Consider the following 24,861-nt stretch of genomic DNA (forward strand, 5'->3'; position numbering starts at 1 on the left):
GCTTCCATAACAACATATTTTTCTTATATTCTTCTAGTTCCTAGAATCTCTCCTTGATTTCCTTCAGCATATCTACTTCCGTAGCCCCTAGAATATTGATAGGTTCCAAGGTTTGGTCTGTTGACTTTGTCTTTCTTCATGCTACATCCCCCCTTGGAAACCTTAGCAGCTCCTACAGCTCTCTACTCACTCATCCATCTTCCAAGTAGATGCTACCCAGGTTCTGAGATTTGCCCTGACTTCTGATCCTGAATCCTGACTTGTCTTGCTCAAAGTCAAATTTCCATAAAGACATACTGTAGGAGACTACTCCCAAGTATCTAAAGAATCTCTCATCTCCCTTGGCAACTTCTCCCTCACCTCCCAGCACGCACACACATGCACACATCCACATATACTCACAACCTTCTCTACTTCTTTCTACAGTTCTTACCTTGGTTATCATTCCCATACTTCTACTATACTTGGCTCAAAGCACTAACATATAATTTTTCTCTTTTCTTTTTCTAATTTTACATTCAGTAAACTGAAAATATTTGCTGAATCTATCTTGATAAAGTTGAATATCACAACACCTTTTTTGTACAAAAAATTGATATGAAGCACTTCAACCACATAAAATTCAGAAAATATTGCAACAAACATTCCCGCTGTACCAGAGTCAGGGTTTCTCTCCCCACCTCCAAAACATAAAATGTTCTAATTACTGCTGAAGCAACACTCTGCCATCCAATTTCCTTACCCCTCCCTAATGCAATTGCCAGCCTGAAGTTGCTTTATATTATTCCTGTACAATGCTATTAAATAAAGGCAAAAGGAAGACATTTATTAAGCTTGAAAAATAAAAAAGCTGTACATGAAAGAAAGTATATTCACAATAGCCTACTTGGTTCAGAAATGGATGGTATTTATATAATCACAGTACAAACATGTATTTGGGGGGATAAGAAGTAACGAGTGGTAGAGAAGTTGTATAAAAACTAAATTCTCACTTAACACTTCCTTTTTACATCCTCTTCCATGGCCCTAATTCTGTAACTCACTGAATTAATTCCAATTGCAATGACTTCCTAACTGGCTCCCACCTAGGTCTCCTGGATATCTCCCTAAAGCACAGTATGGTCTGTATCATTTCTCCTGCTCAAAAGCCTCCATTGGTTCCCATTAGACCTGTCCTGAATAATCTGTCTTCGCTCTATCCTTTCATAGCATCTCCCTCTAAACCAGGCGTTCTCAATCTCAGCACTACTGACACTGAGGGCCAGTTCATTCTTTGCTGCGGGAGGCTGTTCTGTGCACTACAGAATGCGGAGCAGTACCCTTATCTTCTATCCCAGGTGCCAGGAACAACCTTCCCCTGCAAGCGCATGCACCTGTTTGTGCTCCGTTGTGCCTCTGTCACCCCATGGACTTCCAGGCTCCTCTCTGTGGGATTTCTCAGCAAGAATACAGGATTTCCTTCTCCAGAGGATCTTCCACACCCAGGGATCAAACTTGTGTCTCCTGCATTGCAGGTGGATTCTTTACCACTGAACCAACTGAGAAGGCCCTTCCCCAAATAGTGACAATCAAAAAATGTCTCCAGACATTTTGCCAAATGTTCCCCAGAAAGCAAAACTGTCCCACTCCATGACCCCTGCTCACTACCCAGTGAACTACTGATTTAAGCCGTGAACCTCACCCTCATATTTAACATCCCCATATGGGCTTCCCTGATAGTGTAGTTGGTGAAGAATCTGCCTGCAATACAAGAGACCCCAGTTTGATTCCTGGGTCAGGAAGATCCACTGGAGAAGGGATAGGCTACCCACTCTAGTATTCTTGGGCTTCCTTTGTGGCTCAGCCGGTAAAGAATCCACCTGCAATGCAGGAGATCTGGGTTCGATCCCTGGGTTGGGAAGATCCCCTGGAGAAGGGAGAGGCTACCCACTCCAGTATTTTGGCCTAGAGAATTACATGGACTGTATATTCCATGGGATCGCAAAGAGTCAGATATGACTGAACTACTTTCACGTTTCACTTTATGAATCCTAGATTCACGCTATAAGGAACTGTTTGCTGTTCCTTGAATTCCCACCTTGTGATTGGTACCAAAGCTGGAATTGAATTCCTGGAGGCTGAGTTTTATGTTGGCCAAAAGCTGTTTTTTGTGGCAGCAAGAATTAAAGTTCAGAAAAATAAAGCTATTTACTGCAAGTGGAGATGGTACAGCCTGATAAAGAGAAAACAGCTTAAATATTTCCTTCTTAGAAACTCCCTTAGAAGTGGGTGGTGAAACTCACTAAGAAACAAGATTGGAGAATGTGAGGTTGTGAGAAGGAAGAGGCTAGGAGGATTTGAGGCATTGATAATAATAGCTAAAACTAGCATATTTACCATGTGTCAGACACTCTGTTACACTTACTAGTCTCAAAACAAACTCTGATGTCCATATTATCCTCACTGCTTTACAGATGAAAAAAACTACAGCCAAAGGAATTAAATGATTTTCCAAGGTCTCACAGTTAGTGATGAACAGAACTGGGATTCAAACACAGGAACTTTTGCTCTATAATCTGTGGTCTTACCCTTTATATCCCATTCTCTCTTATGAAGAAATGCATTCCCGAGCTAAGCTTTTTCAGCCTAAAGTAAAAGGGATCTTGGCCTGGATGCGCCTCCGTGCTACAGTTTAGGGCATTCAGAACCAATCCTGACACCTTTTTCCAAGTCTGCAGGGTTAAATATGACAAAGATACATTTTGAGGCTAAGTTCTAGAAAGTTTGGTTAGCCTCAGGTAGCCTTGACTGTCTAGTCCCTCCACTGCCCTCAAGCTATGAGTGAGTGAGTCTTCTCTATAAGGCTCCAAAGATTCCTCTGCGAACCTTCATTGTCTTCCTGCACTAACCTCGGACCTTCCTGTCCCCTCACTGGAATGTTATCTCCCAGGACCAAAGGCTTCACAGACATCTTCATGCCTGCCCCAAATTCCTCATTTTATTTTTCTCAAAAAAAAAAAAAAAAAAAACAGGATAGAAATAATTTTTCTCATTCTACATATTCAGTACAGTGCTAGCCCAAATAAGATGCCAATAATTCACGGCTAACCAGGAACGTATATTGAAGGTCAAGTGTTTTCTCATTTAATCCTCACGCCATCCCTCTTATATATTGTTATCCCCATTTTACGCATAAGAAAAAGTTAGCTCAGTGAGCTAAAGTAACTTGCCCAAGATCACACAGTAATAAGTCTTGAAGCTGACCTACAAATCCAAGCATTCTGAGTCCAGAGCTCATGTTCTAAATATTAGTTGGGCAAATACATAGTTAATAATCATGTGGGCTAGCTTTTGGCAAGCTTAGCTCTGACATCTACTGTTTTAGGCTAAATTCTGAGCCATCTTCATAGTCCTCGAGAAATAATGCCAGTTATACTGCTCATGCCTGAGATCTTCCAGCACTGGGAAACCTAGAGACTACGCTTCCCCAGTTGGCTCCTGGAGGCTCTCATCTTTAGCACTTAATCCTGGGCCAAGTCTTTCTACCTCCTGTGGTGATGTCATAGCACCTAGCTGCAACTTGACCTTCCCCTGGGAGAGGTGGCTTCAGAGTGTTGAGAGAAGAGACCCTTGCGGGGCTGGTGCAAGGATGGCAGATCAGGAGGGACCGGTCAGTTTTCAAGGGCGCAAAGGAGGTTATTTCTATTGGGAGCACAGAAATCAGGAGCTGGGGGACAATAGGAGGAAGGAGTGCTCTGTGGCAGAAGGACTCCTTGACACTTAATGTGTTTATTTATTTATTTTGTGTGTATATATTCATAGCTGCTTTTTAATAGCCCCAAACTAGAAATACTCAGATGTCCTGCAATAGATGAATAATTAAACAAATTATGGAGACAGCACCCTCAGATTGAAGGCAGGAGGAGAAGGGGATGACAGAAGACGAGATGGTTGGATGGCATCACTGACTCAATGGACATGAGTTGAGCAAGCTCTGGGAGATGGTGAAAGACAGGAAAGCCTGGCGTGTGCAGTCCATGGGGTCACAAACAGTTGGATACAACTGAACAACAACAATCCTCAGACTTGCCAGGGTGGTCACTACCTACAGAGGGCCCTTCTTGGTTTAGAGGACATCTACGTCCATTGAGACAAGGGGGCTGGAGTGGATGACTTCACACATCCCCATTCTATATAACTGTCCCTCAGATTCTTTCCACAAAGCAGCAGCCCCCTTTACATTGTCTGATTTCTGGACTCAGGGAAACAGAGAAAGTGGGGGCCTCCCACAGAGTAGCTCCTCATGAATACCTCCTGACACTTTAATGTGAAAGAGTTTAGGAAGAAAGTAAGTGTGTTCTTGGCCGGCTCTCCCTCCATAACTTTCCAGCCATGATTTGCAGTGTTCTGTCCACCGTCACAGACATAGCCAGAGCCACAGCTCAGCAAGTACAGGGCAGAGAAAGCAAAACCATCACAAAGGTAGATGGTTCCCTGAGCCAAGTGGGGAGACTATGGAGACAAAGGCCTGGTGGCTGACATCTAGGAGAACCTACACACTGGGCCACAGATCTTAACTGCTTCTGCCTCTCAAACTGCCTGCCCTATGAAAGGCTTTTGCAGAAACCCAGAGTCTGTGTGCATGTTCAGTCACTAAATTGTGTCTAACTCTTTGCAACCCCCTGGACTATAGCCCACCAGGCTGCTTTATCCATGGGGTTTCCCAGGCAAGAATACTGGAGTGGGTTGCCATCTCCTTCTCCAGGGGATCTTCCTGACCCAGGGATCAAACCCGCATCTCTTTTATCTCTTACACTGCAGGCAGACTCTTCACTGTTGAGCCACCAGGGAAGACCAGCTCGTGACAAATGTGCTGTGTTGTGCTTAGTAGCTCAGTCAAATCTCACTCTTTGTGACCCCACGGACTGCAGCCCACTAGGCTCCTCTGTCTATGGGGATTCTCCAAGCAAGAATACTGAAGTGGGTCGCCATGCCTTTCTCCAGGGGATCTTCCCAACCCAGGGATTGAACCCAGGTCTCCCACATCTCAGGAGGATGCTTTACCATCTAAGCCACCAGGGAAAAGTGAAAGTCTCTCAGTCATGTCTGACTCTTTGTGACCCCACGGGCTGGAGCCTGCTAGACACCCCTGTCCATGGAATTCTCCAAGTCAGAATACTGGAGTGGGCAGCTGTTCCCTTCTCCAGCGGACCTTCCCAACCTAGGGATTGAACTCAGGTCTCCTGCACTGCAGGCAGATTCGTTACCTTCTGAGACACTAGGGAAGCCCAAGAACACTGAAGTGTGTACACTGTCCCTTCTCCAGCAGATCTTCCTGACCCAGGAATCGAACCAGGGTCTCCTACAGTGCTGGCGGATTCTTTACCAGCTTAACCACCAGGGAAGCCCAGCGATAAATACTGCAAATAAATAAATAAAGCAAGGTATGAGAGACAAAAACCCTGGAAGGAGGTAGGCTGGCACTTTAGAACTTTTTCTAAAATAAAGACTTTAGGAGAGAGGCCTGAATGACACGAGGGAGGAAGCAATGTAGATTTCTGCAGCTGGAGCTTTAGGGCAGAAAGAAGAGCTGGTCTAAGTCCTGAGTCAGGATGGTGTTTATGCAAAGAACAGCCAGAGGGCCAATGTGACTGGCTGAGCATGAACAAGGGAGGAAGGACTGAATAAACAGCCAGCAGCCAGTGTTTGTATTTTCTTCTAAGTATGATGTGAAGTTCCAGGGCTTTCTAAAGAGTCTCTAGCTCTAAAGCTAGAGACTGCTAAAAGTTTCATTTGGGCTGTTATACAAAGAACTGATTATAATGCCATGGTTGGGGCAGGGGATGGGGGAAGGAAAGAAAGAGGGAAAATAAAAGTTGGTGAAGATTGTCATAGGTCAGACAAGAGATGTGGGGGGATGAATGATCTGGGGTGGAAAGGTGGTTGAAAGTGGTTGGTTTCTAGCTGTATTTTGAAAGTAAAGCTCACAGAACTCAGTAATGGGTCAGCTATGGAGTGCTCAGCTTGATGACTGGATAAATGAAGGGATCGCTGAGGGAGCTGGGAGGAACGAGAGGAAGAACAGGCTGGGGTGGAAGTGGGGGTAGTTCAAATCAGAAGTGTGTTCGTTCCTGATAGCCAAATGTTTTGAGAATGTGGGGAAGTGACACAGCCTTTAAGAGGAGGCTGGCAAACTGAACTACAAGAGAAGATTCCAGAAGTAGACTGCAACCACGTGGAAGGCCCCAGAGCCAGGAGGAATCCGGACTCCAACCTCCAGGAATTACATTTTGCCCCTCCCTACAATCATGGCAATAATTCATTAATCCTCAAGCCAGCTCCATGGAACAGCTCCTCTTACTGTGCCCATTTCACAGACAAGACGCTGAGACAAAAAATTGAAATGGCTCATCCAAACTCATGCATCCGATGAGGATGCTCTGAGGGTGTGGCTCTCTGGCCTGTGGACAGAGCCCCCAGGAGGGCCATGGAAAGCTCTGTGCTCTGGATACCTGTTCCTGTGAGCAGTGCCCAGGCGGCCTTTCTGGAACTCAGACTGGTTTGGAGGAGTAACTAGTGCCTCCAATCTCCACAGTAACGATGGCTCTGTGTAGGAGCTTCCCCGTGGAATAGACCTTTTTTTATTTTTAAGGCATTGATCCTGCCCCAGGGTGTTTTCCAGAACTTGCACTGCTCCCTAATTACCTAGTAATGCTGAGGGCTTATGAAAATGCTGTCATTTGTGGGAGAAGGGGAGGGAAGAATGAAAGAAGAGGGGGTGAAAAAGACAGAAAATGCTGTTAAACCTGGCAGAGCTCCAGGGTGGGTAATTACATTCTTCGGGGTGGTACTCTTGCCACACACAGCCTGCGGAGTATTTTGGGAGCCTTCTGCAGGAATTGTGCTAATAACATGGAAAATATTATCATTATTAGTTTTTTTTTTTTCCTATGTCATTTAAAATGGGGCCTTTCAAAAGCCACAGAGGCACCCTCTCTCTGATTGCATTTTTCCCAATTTGTTAGCTGTCAGCGATCTATTCTCAGATCATAAATTTGATGGCTTCTCCCTCCCTTGAATTGTTTTGCACTAGAAGCCCAAAACATTCAAGCCAGAAGAGACCTTAGCATCCCCCTCATGTTTTACAGATGGAGATGTGAGCCCATGGAGGGGAAGGGCCAGGCTGATGCCACCCCAGGAAACAGGGGGCAGAGAACATGGGTCTCGCCAGGCCTCCTCCCTCATCTTTTTCTTCCTCTGTGAGTCTCTGCTGTCAAATGCATCAAATGCAGTATGTCAGAGCCAAAACAATAGGCAGCCATCACGTGAGGACTCTTGCCATTTTACAGATGAGCAAACAGAGGCCCAGAGAGGAGATGAACTTGTCCCCCAAGTTGACACTGGGGCTGGTGGCTGCCTTCCACTGAACCAGAACTGGCACTCGGTAGCCTGTGGGCCAGATCAAGCCCAGAGACACTTTGCTCTATTCTGTTTTTCCTGCTCAATGCAATTAAGTTATACTTAATATTGTTAAAAAGCAAACAAAAACAAAAAAGCAAATTTAGGGTTGCCAGGGGAAGGGATAATTAGGGAATTTAGGAAGGTCATGTACACACTGCTATATTCAAAATAAATAACCAACAAGGACCTACTGTATAGCACGTGGAACTCTACTCAATGGTATGTGCCAGCCTGGGTGGGAGCGGGATTTGGGGGAGAATGGATACATGTATATGTATGGCTGAGTCCCTTCTCTTTCCACCTGAAACTACCACAACACTGTTCATCAGTTATATTCCAATACAAAAAAAAAGTTTAAAGTTTGGGGAAAAGAAAGAACTATCAACAAAACCTACTAAAAAAAAATTAAAAAACAAACAACAACAACAACAAAGAGTAACCCCCACAAAATCCATATTTCTGTTCTCTCTTAAAAATAAAAATCAGATCTGTCCACACTGGGCCTACACTTCCTTATGGCAGCTGTCAGCTGCCTCCAAGCCCTGCAACCACCTGTGTTCACAGCCTAGGCCCTGTTCTCTCTGCTATCACAGCCTTCTCCCCAACTCAGAGGCTCACTTCATTCATCTCCCTGCTTGGCCCACAGAGGCATTTGAATGTGAAATCCCTGCCCAACTCGATTCTCTTTGGTTTGTGGTATAAGGCCAATGCCAAATATATAAATTTGAGGCTATTTTGGCCACATGGTGGTAGAATTTACAGTATGCCAAAGAAATGAACCAGGATAGGTCAGAACTGACTTGGGGGTGGTGGCCGTGCTGTCTCTGGGGCACTATCTGAGCAGCATTAGAAGACCTCCACAGGCCTGTCAGCTGGACGCCCTCCATGAGATATGTGTCCATTTGGACTTTTCAGGACACCCGTCTTCAGGGATCCCATTTTAAAATGTGAAAAGCCTTGAAAGAAGATGACTGTAGTTTTTCTTCGATGTGATATAACAGAGAGGGAGGCTAGAACGGGCTGCTGGTGTCGAATGCTTGGTGTGCTAGTTGTTACATGCCCTTAAGAAAGGTGTTTCAACGTCAGGACTACTGATGCTTTGGACCAGGTCATTCTTTGTGGTGGGGGCTGTCCTGGGTATCATAGGATGTTCAACAGCATCCTTGGCCTCTACACACCAGATGTCAGTCATACCTCCCCAGTTGTGAGAACGGAAAACATCTCTAGACATAGCCAAATATTCCCGGGGTGGAGGCGGGTGGGGGGAATGGGAAATCACTGTCCATTGATAGCTATTGTCTTAAGCTAACCATCTAGCCACCCTGAACCTTACTTAATCTGTAAAACAGGTTCTAATTCCTGTCCTTGTGGGGTTGTTGGGAGGATGAAATGAGATGAAGGATATACAAATGCTGTGTCAATCACAGTTTATCAGGTATCTCTAGGGATGGGTTGCCATCACTCATGACAGATTATGAACAGTCAAGTATTCCAGACTGATATCAGAGATGGCAAATAAGATTGGGAGCTACAGAAGAACAGTATAAAACAACTAATGAAGGATATAGAGCATTAGAACATGCCACTTAGGTATGTATGATATGTAGCCCTAACCTCTGAGGCTGAGATATAAGAAAAGCAACTCCCACCAGCAGTCAGTCTCTTCTTCCTCACATTCATTCCTGGTCATATAACTATCACACTAGTAAAAAACATCCCACCGTTCTCCATGGCTGCCAGAAATTCAGCAGCTTCCAAATCCTGACCCTGCTCTCTCTGAAGTCTCACATTTCCCTACCTTCTCTTTCTAGTCTGTACCACTGGCTCCAGGCTCATGGAGCATATGGCGTCCTCACCCGCCCTCTGCCCCTGCAGGTGCTTTTTCCTTGGTTTGAGGTCTTCCCTCAGCCCTCACTTTCTGCCTATCATCTCCTCCTTACCAGCTCAGCATTTCTGAAGCCCCGCCGGCTCCCCACTGACAGACATATTGGTCACTTCCTCCCTCGCTCCCCCGTGTGGAGTTTACATCTCTATTAGAGCACATTCCTGGCCACCTTGGATGAAAATTGGCTGGATTCCTCTGTATTCCTCTTTCACCACATTCACCTGCCTTGAGGCAGAGACTGTGTCTGATTCCTTTCCATAACCCCTTCACCTGACTCCCTATTGGACACAGAGAAAGTTCTCCATCAATGTTTGAGTTAGAAATAGGATAAAGAGTTGACCCTAAATGTAATTTGACCTAGATGCCCAAGCTTGAGATATGTAAGCTCCAGCTTTATCTGATGACTGAATAATTATGTATTTAATAGGCCAAGGAGAGCAGCTTGACCATATTTGAGCAGGGCCATGACACAGTTAGAGCTATATTTTAGGAAAATCCATTTGACTATATGATTTACAATGGTCATCGAAAATGCATCATTTTGACTCCTTTAAGTTCCTCTGCCCCAAAGTAAGCAAAATAAGCCTTACCCATTACAGGTAGATGTTGAGGTTTTGCTAATTAAACCTTGCAAAGGGCTTTGAGATCTTGCTTGGAAAGGTGACAGAAGTGTGACGCTTTCGGTGACAGCCTAATTATTATTATCACCAAGCACGAAGCCCAGAAGAACTCAAAAGATCCCCAGATACCATTCAAAATAGTAAGAGACAAAAAATGCAATTGGAGAAATTTTAAGATGGAATCCTCGCATCACAGACTCTTCCTGTTGTCAGAAACCTTAGAGGGCTCCCAATCTGTTCTCACACTTTCCCAAGCTGAGAATGACACTACTTCTATGCCCCTGCCCAGTTCTTCCTGCTTTTGGAGTCTGAGGGTTAACAGCTTGGGCCTGATGGTAGTGTTTCTTGTGTTCAAATCCCAATCTTTTCCCCGTTGACAGTGAAACCAGGGTAAATGACTAGGCCTCAGTTTCTTTACCTATAAAATGGGGATTTGATCACCTGCCACAGGCATTACTGTGCAGTAAATGATGCATGCCACACTGCTTAGTAGGGTACCTTGCTGTTGTTTAGTTGTTAAGCTGTGTCTGACTCTTTTGTGACCCCACAGACTGTAGCATTCCAGGCTCCTCTGTCCGTGGGATTCTCCAAGCAAGAATACTGGAGTGGGTTGCCATGTGTCCTCCTCTGGGAGATCTTCCTGACTCAGGGATCAAACCCACATCTCTTATGTCTCCTGCATGGCAGGCGGGTTTTTTACCACTGAGCCACCAGGGAAGCCCAGCATGGTACCTGGCCCATGGGAAAGAATAAACATTAGCTATCAAATCACTTGAGCTAATTAATATATGTGAAAGTGCAGAGGAAATCATAAAGCATCCAACGTCTAAGTGGTTCTAGTTTAGGGGCTCCATGGAATAGTCAGATATTTCTTGCAAATCCCAGCCCTTGTAGCTGTCCTGTGTGTGTATGTGATTATGTAATCTTGGTGAGGGAAGAGAGGAGTTTTTTGATAAAATGGCCTAGTCAAGTGGCAAAGCAAAACCAGGTTCAAAGTCTATTATTCTCTCCTGTTCTAACCGAGGAAAAAATGTGGTTTCCTTTTCTTGGATTTTCAACTGTTTGGGTGGGAGTTCTGACCAGAACAGTGGGCAAATTGCCCAGAGCATTCAAGTTCATAGGTCAAAGTGTATGCTGGTGCTGAAGGTCCAGATTCCATCTTAACAAATCTATCTATGTCTTTATGATTTAATCCCTGGAGCCTTGTTTGTTTCTTTTTTTCATGGACACTTCCCAGGGCTGGTGTAAGGAGAGAGCGAGGTAACCCTGTGAAGTCGCTTCAGAAACTGTCAAGTGCTCTGTGACTGCTCAGACAACTGCTATGCAAACTGCCCTGAACACAGCTGTCTTCTTTAGGGACTGCTTCGGCAGAAGCCCCTGTGCAGCAGGGTCTAGGGAGTTCCAGTTTACTCTAGACATGACCAACATCCAGAGATCACTGAAAGAAGCCTGGCTCCTCTCACTAGAATCCCTGCAAAATGACTCATGTAATTGCTCTGTGTAAGTATCCTTAGCCTTTATTGTACACCCACAAGATTCGGATGCTGTAGACTCCTGTGGAATGCAGAGGAAGGGGGAAGGGAGCTCATTTAAAATGCAGAGGATTGAAGAGACCACCAATCCCACTTATAAAGGCAGCAGGGACCACTGAGTGCCCAAGTCAAGACACCTGCCAATCATTCCAGACCCTCAAGTCTGTCTTTCTAGCATTCCTCCCAGCGTGGGGGCAGGGGTGGTGGGGGGAGCCTCTTTCCTTTAAAGTTCCTAGCAGGGCTTTCTAGGGTCTTCCCCTCAGGAATTAGTTGTAGGAATAATTGGGCCAGTGGAGTGCAGAAGATATATCCAGCACAGCTCTCCAACTCCTAGAAAAGTGACCTAGATCAAGCAGCGGGTGGATGCAGGACTACTGTGGGGACCCCCTGCCACCTACTGACTTACAGTTGAACCCACATTCCCAGTCGCTTCTGCTGGCTGGGGGGCTGGGGGAGGGGGGCAGAGAGAGCTAAGGAAGGCGGGGGAGGGTGAAGGGGACTGGTAGGGCTGTCCCCTTCGGGAGCAAGCTCCAGGTATCACACCCCCTCACCCGCCCACCCACCCATCAGCACACCCAGCCAGGAGGCTAAGGTGAGGATGGGGAGGCAGGGGGCCCTGGGGAGAGGAGGTCAGCTTCGGATCCGGGGAGCTGGCTTGCTGGTGGGTATTAGCATAGAGCTGGCTGCCTGTGTGAGAGTGAGGGGGAGAGCGAGGGAGCAAGGGAGGGAGCGAGAGGCAGGCGGCGAGGAGAGCAGAGCAGAGGGGGAGCGGCGCTCAGCTCGCGGGAGGACAAGCTTCTCTTTTCCGTGCTCAGTTAATCTGGCTGTCAGTCGGTGTTAACGCTGCAGTTTAAGCGCTCCGATTCCAAGGGAAACAGACAAACCTCGCAGAAGGCAGGCAGGAAGCAAGCGAGGAAGGAAGGAACGGCAGGAGGAAAAGAATCGGCAGAAGAGAGAGAGGAATAAAGGGAAGGGGGGGAAACACCAAATCTATGATTGGACCTGGGCTTCTTTTTCGCCAATGCAAAAAGGAATATGCAGCACATTTTTGCCTTCTTCTGCACCGGTTTCCTAGGCACGGTAGTAGGTGCCAATTTCCCCAACAATATCCAGATCGGTGAGTGAGAGGGGCAGCCTGGGGTGGGACTTCATGGGTCTGGCCAGTTTTTTGAGGGGGAGGGGGTCTGTGATCTCCCCCACCCCCACTGTGGGCTGTTGTGCTCGGCTATCTACCCCAAGCTGTCCAGCAGCGAGGTGAAGGCTTGGGCGACGGTGTGGGGAGGGGGCTTCTCTGGATGGGATACGGGGCAGGGGCAGAGAAGGAAAGTGTGCTCTGTCTCTCTCTCTCTCTCACACACACACACACAGACACACACACACACACACACACACACACACAGGTCCTCACACACCACTCACACTCTAGGCATGAGCATGTGAAATGGAGGAACCACTGCTTTGGAGAAAAAAAAAATCAGTCTCTCACAAGGAAAGAGGTGGTAGGTGTTTAAAGAGTTAACTCCATGGCTTGGTAGATGGTGCCTGATTTCATTTATTTATATAAATATGTGTGATGTGTGTATTTATGTGTATGATTATGTATTAAATATACACATTTATATTTGAGAGAGGCAGTGATTTCTCCTCTGGGGGAGGGGAAAGAGACCCTCTAAAAGAAGGAGTGAAGGATGCTGGGTTCGTTGCATCCACTAAAATAATCCTAAAAAGCCACTCCCCACCCCAGGTGAAGGGGGCTCTCTCTCCCTCTCTGGACTCTCCTCGCTGCCTCTGTCTGCTGTCTGCCATGCTGGGCTGAGGGTTCCCGCTCCTCCAATTCTGGAACTTCCTAGCCTGTTTTTCTCCCCCTACTCCTTCAATCGCCCACTCCTCTTAGATTTTCTGTCCACGAGATGGTCTGCTTTTTACACACACACACACAAACACACATCCACATGTCCTTCTCCCCTCCTCTTAGCTCTCCCCATCACTGAGCTCCAACCTTGCAACTTGGAGGCAGGTTTCAACATGATGCCGCATGCTTTTTTTTTGTTCCCCATTTCCCTTTCCTGGTTGTCATGCTTCTCAAAGAGGACCCCCACCCTCCCTGAATTTATGGGACAGCGGATAGATACTGCTTCTCCCAATAATAATGGGTGAAAGCCAAACAAACAGGAGCAGTAACACCAATAATGACGCGTGTCCACAAGGGCTCGGGATTTCAGTATGACCAGCATCTCAGGGCTGTTTGTGTCCCGGAATCCAGCAAACTGCTCTGCTTGAACGCATCTTTCTGGGTCTGGGTTGTTTACTCTCCCCAGATAGGGACAAGGCTCCACTAGGGAAAGTCCCCATTCCTAGGAGTTTGTGTTCCTTGTGAGCATGTGTGTTTGTGGGGCAGTGTGCTGAAGGTGGTCTTTTGTTGGGCACACATGTGCCACTGTACTCTTTTGGCCTCTCCAGTGGGCTGGCTCTGAGGGTAGCTGGAATAGCCGCGAAGCAACTTGCTTTGTTTCCTGACACCTGTTAAGCTATATCCTGAAGTGTGTCTGTGTATGTGTATTAGTGCCTTAGACCTTAGACGCAAAACAAAACTTCCTGCCTCCGGAGACACTTCTCTTATAGCCCAGCCTATAGCCACCTACCTCCCCACCCCCACCCACTCTCCTTCATTCATTGCAGGGGAGGAGGGAGCCTGGGAAGTGTCTGGGGTGTGGTCATCTTGGGGGGGAGGGTGGAGCATCAGAATCAAGAAGGAGTTTTTTGTTTTTACTCTTTAAAATGGAGGCATATGACCATGGGTAAATCATTTGCTCTTACGAGTGGCATTCTTTATGCTGGTACTTATGTCTTACCCATACTTTGCTGATTGGAAATACTTGTCTTAAGATATGTGGACTTGCTTTCTCCAAGTGCATCTGTGTATACTGCCATGGATGTAATAAATGCACGAGATGTTTTGTGTACATATCTATGGTATGCTTATTTATGTATCTCTGCAGATTTTTTAATCATATTTATCCTCAATTTGATTTCAACTGATTGAACCATTGTTTTTGTTTTCACATAAAAAGGTTGAAATGTTAAGTTAGAGAACACACACTGAAAATATCACTGTCACCAGACAGTACTTCATTCTACTTGCACTCTCTCTAACAAAAGCCTTACAATTGATTTACTGGTTGTTAAAAACAAACACACATTTCTACTGTATAAGAAGTTAGAAATGCATCATATTGGGATTGGGATTCCCAAGGAATCTGAGATAAACTTCTATGTAAACACTCACTATAGTTCAGTCTCTGGAAACTGCTGATTTCAATTCATAGAAACGCATTTTAATTTATTTACATGTCGACCGTAAATACGAAGGTAAGGTGTGTACTCATGTTGCTTGGAACAGGAGCCCCACCAGGCACCTCTGGTTCTGCTTTTTGCTAGAATAGAATGCTAGCATCCTCTGGACATTCCTAAGCCCCCACATCTTCCAAGTCCAAGGTGTTACCATGCAAATACACACAATGGCAACCCCTTATGTAACAAGTCACTCCTGCGATCATGAGTGATGAAAGAAGCAGCAAACACTCTGTGCAGATAATTAAGAGTTTTCCAGAGGAAATGAATAAACTGTAGGGGACTTGCAGACAGGTCTTGCCAGGTCAAAGACTACAAGGGTCAAAGTCAAAGAAAGGGTTATAGCGCTGGAGAAGCTCACAGGATCCCAGGGCTAGAGTTCACTCTGCAACATGAATTAATACTACTTCCTTTATGGCTCTCTAATGAGAAATGGGTCTGATACAGGAAAAATTAGACATGGCTAGGGTTTACATGCATACAAGAGCACAGGCTGCCTAAGTGGTGTGCTTGAGAGACAGGAAGAAGAGAAACTCCACAATTCTGTTTTCTCTGACCTGAACCGAGTTGAGGGGTGAACAATCAAATCTTTGGGCAGGATGACAGATAATTAGAGGATTTATCAATAAAAGCTCACCTGTAGAAGTTGAAGACCCAGGGTCCAGTTGAGTCCATGTGAATTCTGATCCCCAGAATCAGTCAACAACTAGTGACTCTGACCTGGGGAGAAGAAATGGGCCCATCTGAGGTGGGCTGTTGAGGAATCAAACTTATCTCTAGCCCAGATACCATGTTGCATTTTCTTTCTCTGCAGGGGGATTATTTCCAAACCAGCAGTCACAGGAACATGCCGCTTTTAGATTTGCTTTGTCACAACTCACAGAGCCCCCGAAGTTGCTCCCCCAGATTGATATTGTGAACATCAGCGACAGCTTTGAGATGACCTACAGATGTAAGTAAATGCTTCTATTTCTGAGATTTCTTTCTGTGATCGATCATTAAAGGGAGGGCCTGTACATAGCAGGTGGTGTTGCAAAAACATTGAGTTGTCATCCCTTGTCTTAAGAGAAAGTACTCCAAGAAAAACGTCCAGGGCCTTTTGAGTGATTCTGTTCATTGATACTTGAGATCCTGCAGTGCTTCATGGAATGGGTTTGCATTCTCGCTGTCAGCTAACTTTGAATGCCAGCCTGATGGGTACTGGGGTTGACTGCATCTCCCCTAAATTCACAGAAGTTTTCTGGTTCACTGGAGAGTTTCATACATAGGAAACTTCTGAGATGCGTAGAATGAAAAGTTCTGACTTGGAGAATGTGGTTTACAATACTTATGTCCTTCCTGTGCTCAGTTAAAAGAAAATGCCGCTAGATAAGGAAGGATACCTGAGGTGTCTATTTTGTTTCCCATTTTTAGAAAGTACCAATAATTATTTAAAAATTTGAAGCCTACATTATTTCCAAAGTGTTTTGAATTGACTGATGGCTTACATAGTTTTGGGATGGCGTTTGAGCACAAAAAAGAACAGAGGTGACCTCAAGAAGGAGAAAGTGAAAGTGAAGTTGTTCAGTTCTGTCTGACTCTTTGGGACCCCTTGGACTGTAGCCCACCAGGCTCCTCTGTCCATGGGATTCTCCAGGTAAGAATACTGGAGTGGGTTGTCATTTCCTTCTCCAGAGGATCTTCCCCACCCTGGCATTGAACCCAGGTCTCCTGCATTGCGGGCAGATGCTTTACCCTCTGAGCCACTAGGGAAGCCCAAGAAGGAGAAAGGAGAGATGAATTTCAGCCATCTGAACTGAATGCATTATAAAATGTGGGCAACAAACACAATTCTGAGTTTTTCTTGACTACCGGGTGAAAAGGAAACCTCTGGTGGCATGACTGCCATTTTAAGACAGGTGAGGGCATCAACTTTAATCAGTAGTGACATTTTCCCTCCAGGGATTAAGCTCACATGGGAATTGATGACATAAAAGTATAAACTGAATGGGCAAGAACAACTTAAAACTGGATTAAATTGGCACTGTAGGCTCTGGGTGCCACTGTAGCCTTGGTAGTTTGTGCTAAGCTGTGGATGGCAGAAGGCATGCACCATATTCCCTCCGTCTCTTTGCCACAGTGCCCCTCTTGACAAGCTCTCAGTGATGTGAACTGAACATGCCTTGAAGGCTCAGAGAATTCGGCATTCTCCCTATTCCTAAGAACACTCAAAAGACAATGTATATGGAGATTCCAAGAATTTTAATTATTAATCCAACAACTGGAATTATTATTATAATTACTCTAATTACCCAGCCATAAAGAAGAATGAAAGAATGCCATTTGCAGAAATATGGAAGGACCTAGAGATTATCATATTAAGTGAAATCAGAGAAAGACAATCATATGATATCACATACATGTGGAATCTAAATAAAGTATGTAAATGAACTTATTTAGAAAACAGAAACAGACCTACAGACATAGAAAACAAACCTATGGTTACCAAAGGGGAAAGTGGGCGGAGGGTGATAAATGAGGAGTTTGGGATTAACAGATACACACGACCATATATAAAATGGATAAGCAACCAGGATCTACTGTATAGCCCAGGGAACTGTATTTGGTATCTTGTATTAATCTATAATGGGAAAGAATTTGGAAAAGTATATATATATATATATAGCTTCCCTGGTGGGTCAGTGGTAAAGAAGCTGCCTGCTAATGCAGGAGACACAGGAGACGCATGTTCGATCCCTTGGTTGGGAAGATCCCCTGGAGGGGGGCCTGGCAACCCGCTCCAGTATTCTTGCCTGGAAAATCCCATGGACAGAGTAGCCTGGTGGGCTACAGTCTGTGAGGTCGCAAAGAGTTGGACCTGACTAAGTGACTGATCACACATACACACGAAGTATATGTATATATGTTTGTGTGTGTGTGTGTATATATACATATGAATCACTTTGCCGTACACCTGAAACATTGTAAAGCAACAATACTTCAATCAAAAAAATTATCGTTATTTCAGATTTCATTTACTGAGGACTTGCTGTATGCCAACAACTATTTTATGGACAATTACAATAACATTCTTTACATTTATTGAGCATCTACTATGGCCCAGTAATGCACTAATCACTTTTCATGTGTTGGTTTATTCAAGTTATTTTATTTAATCCTCACAGGATCCCTACAGTGCTCTATATTATTAATATCTTCCTTTTAGAGAAGCTGAAACTAAGGCTGCAACAGGTTATACAACTTGCCCAGGGTCACCTAAAAAGTAAATGGTGGTCTTATGAGCCCAGGGTCCTTGTTCCTAGACATTGTGATAGATACAGATCGCATAGTAACTAGATCCATTTTACTGAGATTACCCAAAAAACAAAAGGGAGCATTCTGAGTCTTCATAAGCAGTGACCTGATAAAGCACCTAAGGAGGAAACTTTAAAAAGCTTCAGATTGTAGCTACGGTTTTGCACAGGACTGACTTGCTGACTAAATAAAACAGCAATTCTACATTTTGGTAATGTTGAAGTTGAAAATCTTGTCAACTGTGTTACTCATTATCCTTGAAAAAGAGCTGCAGTTTAATTGGTGAATTGTAGTTCTGTGAAACCATCTCCCTGGAAAGCTAAAATAATATTGAATAGGTATTTGGTTATTAGACAACCTCTCATTTCTTTCAGTATGGATTAAAGGAGAATTTTTAAGGGGAAGATTGAGGTGTGGTCATCAATGTATCTAAGAACCACCAGAGATTATGCATAACCTTTTGCATGTATGTGCCTATGCTTATTTATTCGCTGGATAGAGGCTCCATAGCTTTTGTCATTCTCTCAAAGGGGTCCATTATTCTAGAAGGACTACAAGCTTAGGGAATTTGGAATAATCAATGGCTGGCATGTGTATTTACTCACACTGCTGAGAACTATCTCTAGCAGAGCTTGGTGGAAAGAGATGTTAACTGTTATTCTAGTGTCAAGATGTTGACTGACAGGACAACATAATACAAGATAAAAATTGGAGGAATATTCTAAGGCAAAAGGTGATGCTTCTGTACTGTTATCTTAACTACCTAAGACTTGATCTCTAATAGGGTTGCTGTCCATTTACTAAGAGGATTGAAATGTGATCAGGGTATTATCCACTGTGGTTAGTGAACCTGAATCGAGTAGATCTGGGTTCTTCAACTTGATTCCTGCCATAAACCAGAACAGAGCACAGGTTTCTATGAATTTGGTCATTCTTTAAATGTTATGAACTGATACAGTCATTGGAAAAACAGAGATTTTGTTCTCGGTGGTTTGCAGTTCAGTGGGGACACTGCTCAGGGGATTGCCTGAGAAACAGTAATGCTATTTTGTTCTTAGACCTTTAGTTTCTTCTCTTTAGTTCTGGGAACTGAGATGGTACTAGGCAACTGGGGTGGTCATGGTGACATTGTAATTCCCAGCCTGCCTGGAAGATTCTCTGCTAATTATCATATGAGATTAGGAAACCCTCTGGGGCTGTGCTCACTGTGATTCACTAGTCTGGGAAAACTGACTTCTACCCCAATTTGGATTGAGTGAAAAATATTGAAAGGAGCAGAGAGGTTTTAGGTACAATGCCTTAACTAATAATTTATTGAAAACAGAAAAAAAAAAAAAACCCATGATATTCGGATTTAATTTCATGTGCTTTTTGATATTTGGACTAGCAGTTAACCTTAAATTAACTATCCCAGTCTTACCTCCAGAAAATAACCAAATCTTTATTTTTTCACCATTTTTCCAGTCATTTGATTGTTCTCCTACACATTTTGCTATTCATGATCCCTCCACCAGAGGGTGGAGAAGGGAAAGGAGAGGAAGTGTAACATGAACTATGCCTGCTAGATGTATTAGCAACAGGAGACTGCTTAAAAAGGCAGAATGGTGCTTAGAGTAGGGGATGCAGGAGAAACTATTGCTAATACCTCCAGCCAAGAAGAGAGTTCTGCATCTTCTTTGCATCCCATCTTTCCTGCTCTCCTTTTCTGCCAACATTAAGGGGTAAAGTCACTGAACCGGCAACCCAAATGCTTTAGGATCTCCTCTGAGGACTATGTTGGGCCTCCCACGTGGCACCTGGTGGGCTACAATCCACAGGGTCACAAAGAGTTGAACATAACCGAAGCAACTTACTATGCACGCATGCACTGAATACTCTTCCAGTCTCACAAGGGCAGGAGTTGAGGAGTCTGTCCATAGAGATGGTAGTAACGGACCAGCTAGTCAGCCTAAGTTGGTGTCTTTATAACTATTAATAAAGGGACAAATGAAATACTAATTGGGGTTTCCATTAGATTTTGGAGGAGCATTGTTGCAATGTTAAAATATTTATCTATTTATTTGGCTGCACCAGGTCTTAGTCACAGCATGCAGGATCTTTAGTTGCAGTATTCAAACTCTTCATTGCTGAATGTGGGATCCAGTTCCCGGACCAGGGATCGAACCCAGGCCCCCTGCATTGGGAGCACAGAGTCTTAGCCACTGGATCACCAAGGAAATTCTGAGCACTATTGCAACTTAATTCTTACTTTTCACTTATCCATCCATTTATTTGTTCAGCAAATACACTGAATTTCCACTGTATGCTCAGCTCTGTGTCAGGTGCTAGGAATACCATGACCAATAAAGAAGACACAGTCTCTTTCCCTGTGAGGGGAGGCAGTTACAAATTAGCTGAGAGATCCTGTGCATAAAAAAATTCACCCAGGGAGCTTGTTTAAAGCAAGACTCAGGGGCAGACTCTAGACTTCCTGAATCAGAATATTCAAGAGATAGCCCTGGGGAGATATGGTAGCAGTCAGTATGGCAATCACACTTGGAGAAATTCTTTTAAAAGTCTTGCATTCCATTAGCAAGCATTTTTTGAGTCCTTAACCAAGCCAAGGCATGGTGTTAAGTACTAGAAATGCAGACAAAATTAAGACATGTTCCTTGCCTGGCAGGACTTTATTCCCAGTGAAACCAACTGTCCCATAAACAGAAAATTAAAGTGTAATGTAAATGTTATAGCTCAGGTGGTAGAAATCCACCTGCAATGCAGGAGACACCAGTTTGATTCCTGGGTCAGGAAGAACCCCTGGAGAAGGGATAGGCTACCTACTCCAGTATTCATGGGCTTCATTGTGGCTCAGCTGATAAAGAATCCACCTGCAATGCAGGAGACCTGGGTTCAGTCTCTGGGTTGGGAAGAACCCCTGGAGAAGGGAAAGGCTACCCACTCAAGTATTCTGGCCTAGAGAATTCCGTAGACTGTATAGTACATGGGGTCACAAAGAGTTGGACACGACTGAGCGACTGTCACTCACTCACTTACTCAAATGTTATAGCATCTATTTGCATGGAGAATCAGGAGATGCTTTGAGAAGTGGGGTTAGCCTCTCAGAGGCTGGTGGCTCATCTGCGTTTCAATGATAAGCAGAAACATTCCAGGAGGTCAGGGAGGGAGAGCAGAAAGAAGTGAGACAAGTGTGTCTCAGGCCGGAGGAACAGCATATGCCAAAGAGAACTCATGACCTAGTTCTTCACCTCCTCCGACCTCCTGTGGTACTCCATGCTGGCCTCTCATTGGCCAGTTGTCAAACTCTACAGAAGGGGTCATCCAATGGCCATCCATAAGCCACCATCAGCAAAGTGTTTAAGAAGCATGGAATTGCACATCGAAAAGTGGGCATCTTAGCTCTCTTTGAAATGTTAAACCATTTGGCCACACTGGACCCTGGCTCTATGTAGCCCCACTTGACTAGGATGGGAGCATCCCCCCCGGATGGCTTCCTTCTCAAACAGCCCACTCCTCTCCTTGTCTTCACCTGCTTGGCTCCTGGAAGTATTGAGTTTTCAAGTCCCAGTTGATTGGTCCTGCAATGTGGCCTGTGCAGTGTGTTTATAGGTCAACTCTACCACCAGACTGTGAACTGCTATTCAGAAAGACCATGTGTAGAGACTGTTTGGTGTGGCTGAGAACACCTAGCATAGGACTAACACAATAAACAAATGTTTCCAAGAATCAAAGACTCACACGGCATAGACGCTGGGAGACTACATGGCAATCAGTGTGAGGTCAATGCGCCTATTTGCAGGGCATCTCCCTCTGATGTGGTCCCACTTAGGAAGCCTGAGGGCATTCTAACAAGATGTTAGGCACTGGCAGCAGGCGCATGCTTCTTAGTTCTCGCTGAAGCATCCCTCATCATTTTCAGAGCTGCGAACCAACAGTACAGAGACTTGTTTTGCTTGACTTGCACAATTCTTTTCAAACTTTGGCATAAAAATCCACATTTCTGGCTTCTCTGAAAAAAACCTGGGGCATCAGACAACTCTGGATCCACATTCCTGCTCAGCTTCTATGGTCTTGAGCTGAGAAATGCTGCCTGATTTAAGTGTACGGCATAATCTCTCAAATTTACCAAAGTCCTGCCTGCTGCTTATCAGACATGTGACCAGTATAACAAAATCATGTTACTCAGCTGGGACTGTAAGCAGGCCAATGTGCTTACACCTGATTTATATCCTTCAGCATCTTCCATTTTATTATTTTTAATAATATCTATTCCTCACTCTGCAATAAACAGTAGAGGGCCCAAAAGATATGTAACTCTTGCTCTCAAAAGATTGGTCTAGGGAATTCCTTGGCAGTCCAGTGGTTAAGACTCCATGCTTCCACTGCAGGAGGCTCCAGTTTGATCCCCTGTCAGGGAACTAAGATCTCGTAAGCTGTGAGATATAGCCAAAAAGCAAAAAAAAAAAAAAAAAAAACTGGCTTTCCTGTAGTAATAAAAAAAAATGGAGGACTGGTGGGATGGTAAACAAAGATTATTTTGAAGACCCATCACGTAACAGAGACTTCATACATGTGATCTTGTTTACACTTTATAATAATCTTGAGAGGCTATTATTCCCATTTTATAGATAATGCTACTGACAGAATGATTGTGTCTTCTCCATATTACACAGTGAATAAGAGTCTAAGCTAATATGTGAAGCCAGCTTTGCAGACTCCAAAACTCAGTGACCTTTAACCCTTGTAAGATAGAGGACACAAAAAACTGAAATGGCAGGAAAAGAGCCCAACACAAGAAGTGCCAAAAAGAAGTGAAGCTTATGATTCAGGTTTAAGTGCTAAGGCTTCCAAGGCAGAGGTGGGTGGCTGTGGATAAAGAATGAGTATCGGGGGAGGTGGAACAGGAGTAGGCATTCAAGGGAGGAGCAGATTTTCGGAGTGTCATGAGAGGAACATTTCTGAGTGAGTAAGTCACAATATTTCTCCTCCCCTCATCTCTACCACTACCATACATGATTGTTTTGCAATCAAGGTAGAGAGCTGTTGCTTTGCTTGTTTTGCAAGGTAGAGAGTTTGGACATTATCTCTTGTACACACACTCAGTTACATGGCAGATGTCTGCATTGCAAGGTTTCTCCACCTTAACCTATGCCCTCACTTTGAGATACACGGGCCCCAACACTATCTGTGGGTGACTCTGGGTTCTTATGATAACATTGATGATTGTAATTTTTTTGTTCAGAAACGTGTTTATGAACATCACTTCCTCTGATTAGTTTGAAGACTTCTGTTGAGAAGGGTGACATTAGTATTCTCTTGGATGCTCAAGAGAAAGTAGTTACATAGGACATCTGGAAAACTAAGGTTCGTCTATTTGGCTATGCATTCCTTCAAAGCTCTTTTAGCATTGCCCCACCCCATGGAGTACATGTACCACTACGGCCCCCTTTCATACCCTTGCAGACTGCATTTATTGATTACAGAATTTTTTTCCACTGAATCTAGACATAGCCTTAAATTCCCTCTTGCCAGAGCATTCCAAGCAGCTACTACAAATTGCTCAGAGTTGCAGTTGATACACAAGATAAAATCCATTTGCCATTACAAGGCACTACACTGGGAACTGGTGAAAATAAAATGCATTAGGCATTGATTCTGCCTTTAAGAAGCTCAGAGAAAATAGGCATGCACAAAAAAACTGATATAATGGAGAGGTTCTCGGCACTCTTTCTCTATCTCTCTCTCTCACATACATACACACACACATATGATCAGAGAAGGGAAGGAAAACATCCAGTTGAAGGAATCAGACCAGGTTTCATAAAACAAGTACATTTGAACTGAATTTAGAAGGGCAGGTAGAATGTAGACAGGAAAATAGGAAAATACACACACAAACATATACACACACACCAAGTTCAACCACTGAAAAGTATATTGGATTGAAACTTATAGACATGGGCCCAAATGCCAGACTATTTTCTTGGATCATTCATGTGTAAATGATGCAGAGGACCACTCCCAAACTTCTATGACCTCTAAGAGTCCTTCTAGGGCTGTATTTCTATGGTAAGAGTGAACAGAAAACTCCAGCGATAAAATAAGATGCTTTTGTACCTGCCTTTAGTTGGATGGAGGCTCACTAAACAAATAGAGATTCAGAAAAGCTCCAAGCCTTTTCTACCAAGTTGCACAGTCAGGCTACATTTGTATGTATAAAACAGGTATATTAAGCCAACTGGGGGCCTCAGGTGCATTCATTCAATATTCAACAGATATGCTACATTTAAAGTGGATAATCAACAAGGACCTACTGTATAGCACTGCCAACTCTGCTCAATATTATATAACAACTTAAATGGGAAAAGAATTTGAGAACTGATATATGTATGTGTATAACTGAAGAACTTTGCTGTATACCTAAAACTATCACAACATTGTTAATCAACTATACTCCAATATAAAATAAAAAGTTTAAATTCAACAGGTATTTATGGAGTGCTTACTGCTGTGAACAAAAACAGAAAGCAACCCCATGCTCGTGGAGCTTACTTGCTAGTAAGGGACACAGCTATTCTTAAACTAATCATACAAATAAATATGTGAAAGAAAGGCCATGATTCGATGGAAGCATATTACAAAGGAACCAGCATTGAGCAGAGAGATGAATAGGTGTCTAAGCTGAAAACTGAACGCTTTCAGCAATGTGGTGCTGAAAACAGGAGGAATATTCTAGAAGCAT

General features: G+C 44.2%; 1 protein-coding gene across 3 annotated transcripts in view; it reads left to right on the top strand.

The window, feature by feature from the left end:
• Positions 1–12,281: 12,281 nt before the first annotated feature.
• Positions 12,282–24,861, top strand: part of GRIA1 (glutamate ionotropic receptor AMPA type subunit 1) — a 342,504-nt gene continuing 329,924 nt past the window's right edge. For all 3 annotated transcript variants that reach the window (XM_061151788.1, XM_061151787.1, XM_061151789.1), the window contains exons 1-2: positions 12,282–12,594; positions 15,643–15,780. In XM_061151788.1, the coding sequence (XP_061007771.1) occupies positions 12,513–12,594; positions 15,643–15,780 (220 nt within the window). In that variant the 5' untranslated portion in view covers positions 12,282–12,512. The remainder of the gene's footprint in view (positions 12,595–15,642; positions 15,781–24,861) is intronic.

Source organism: Dama dama, chromosome 9, assembly GCF_033118175.1.
Source record: "Dama dama isolate Ldn47 chromosome 9, ASM3311817v1, whole genome shotgun sequence".
Lineage (NCBI taxonomy): Eukaryota > Metazoa > Chordata > Mammalia > Artiodactyla > Cervidae > Dama > Dama dama.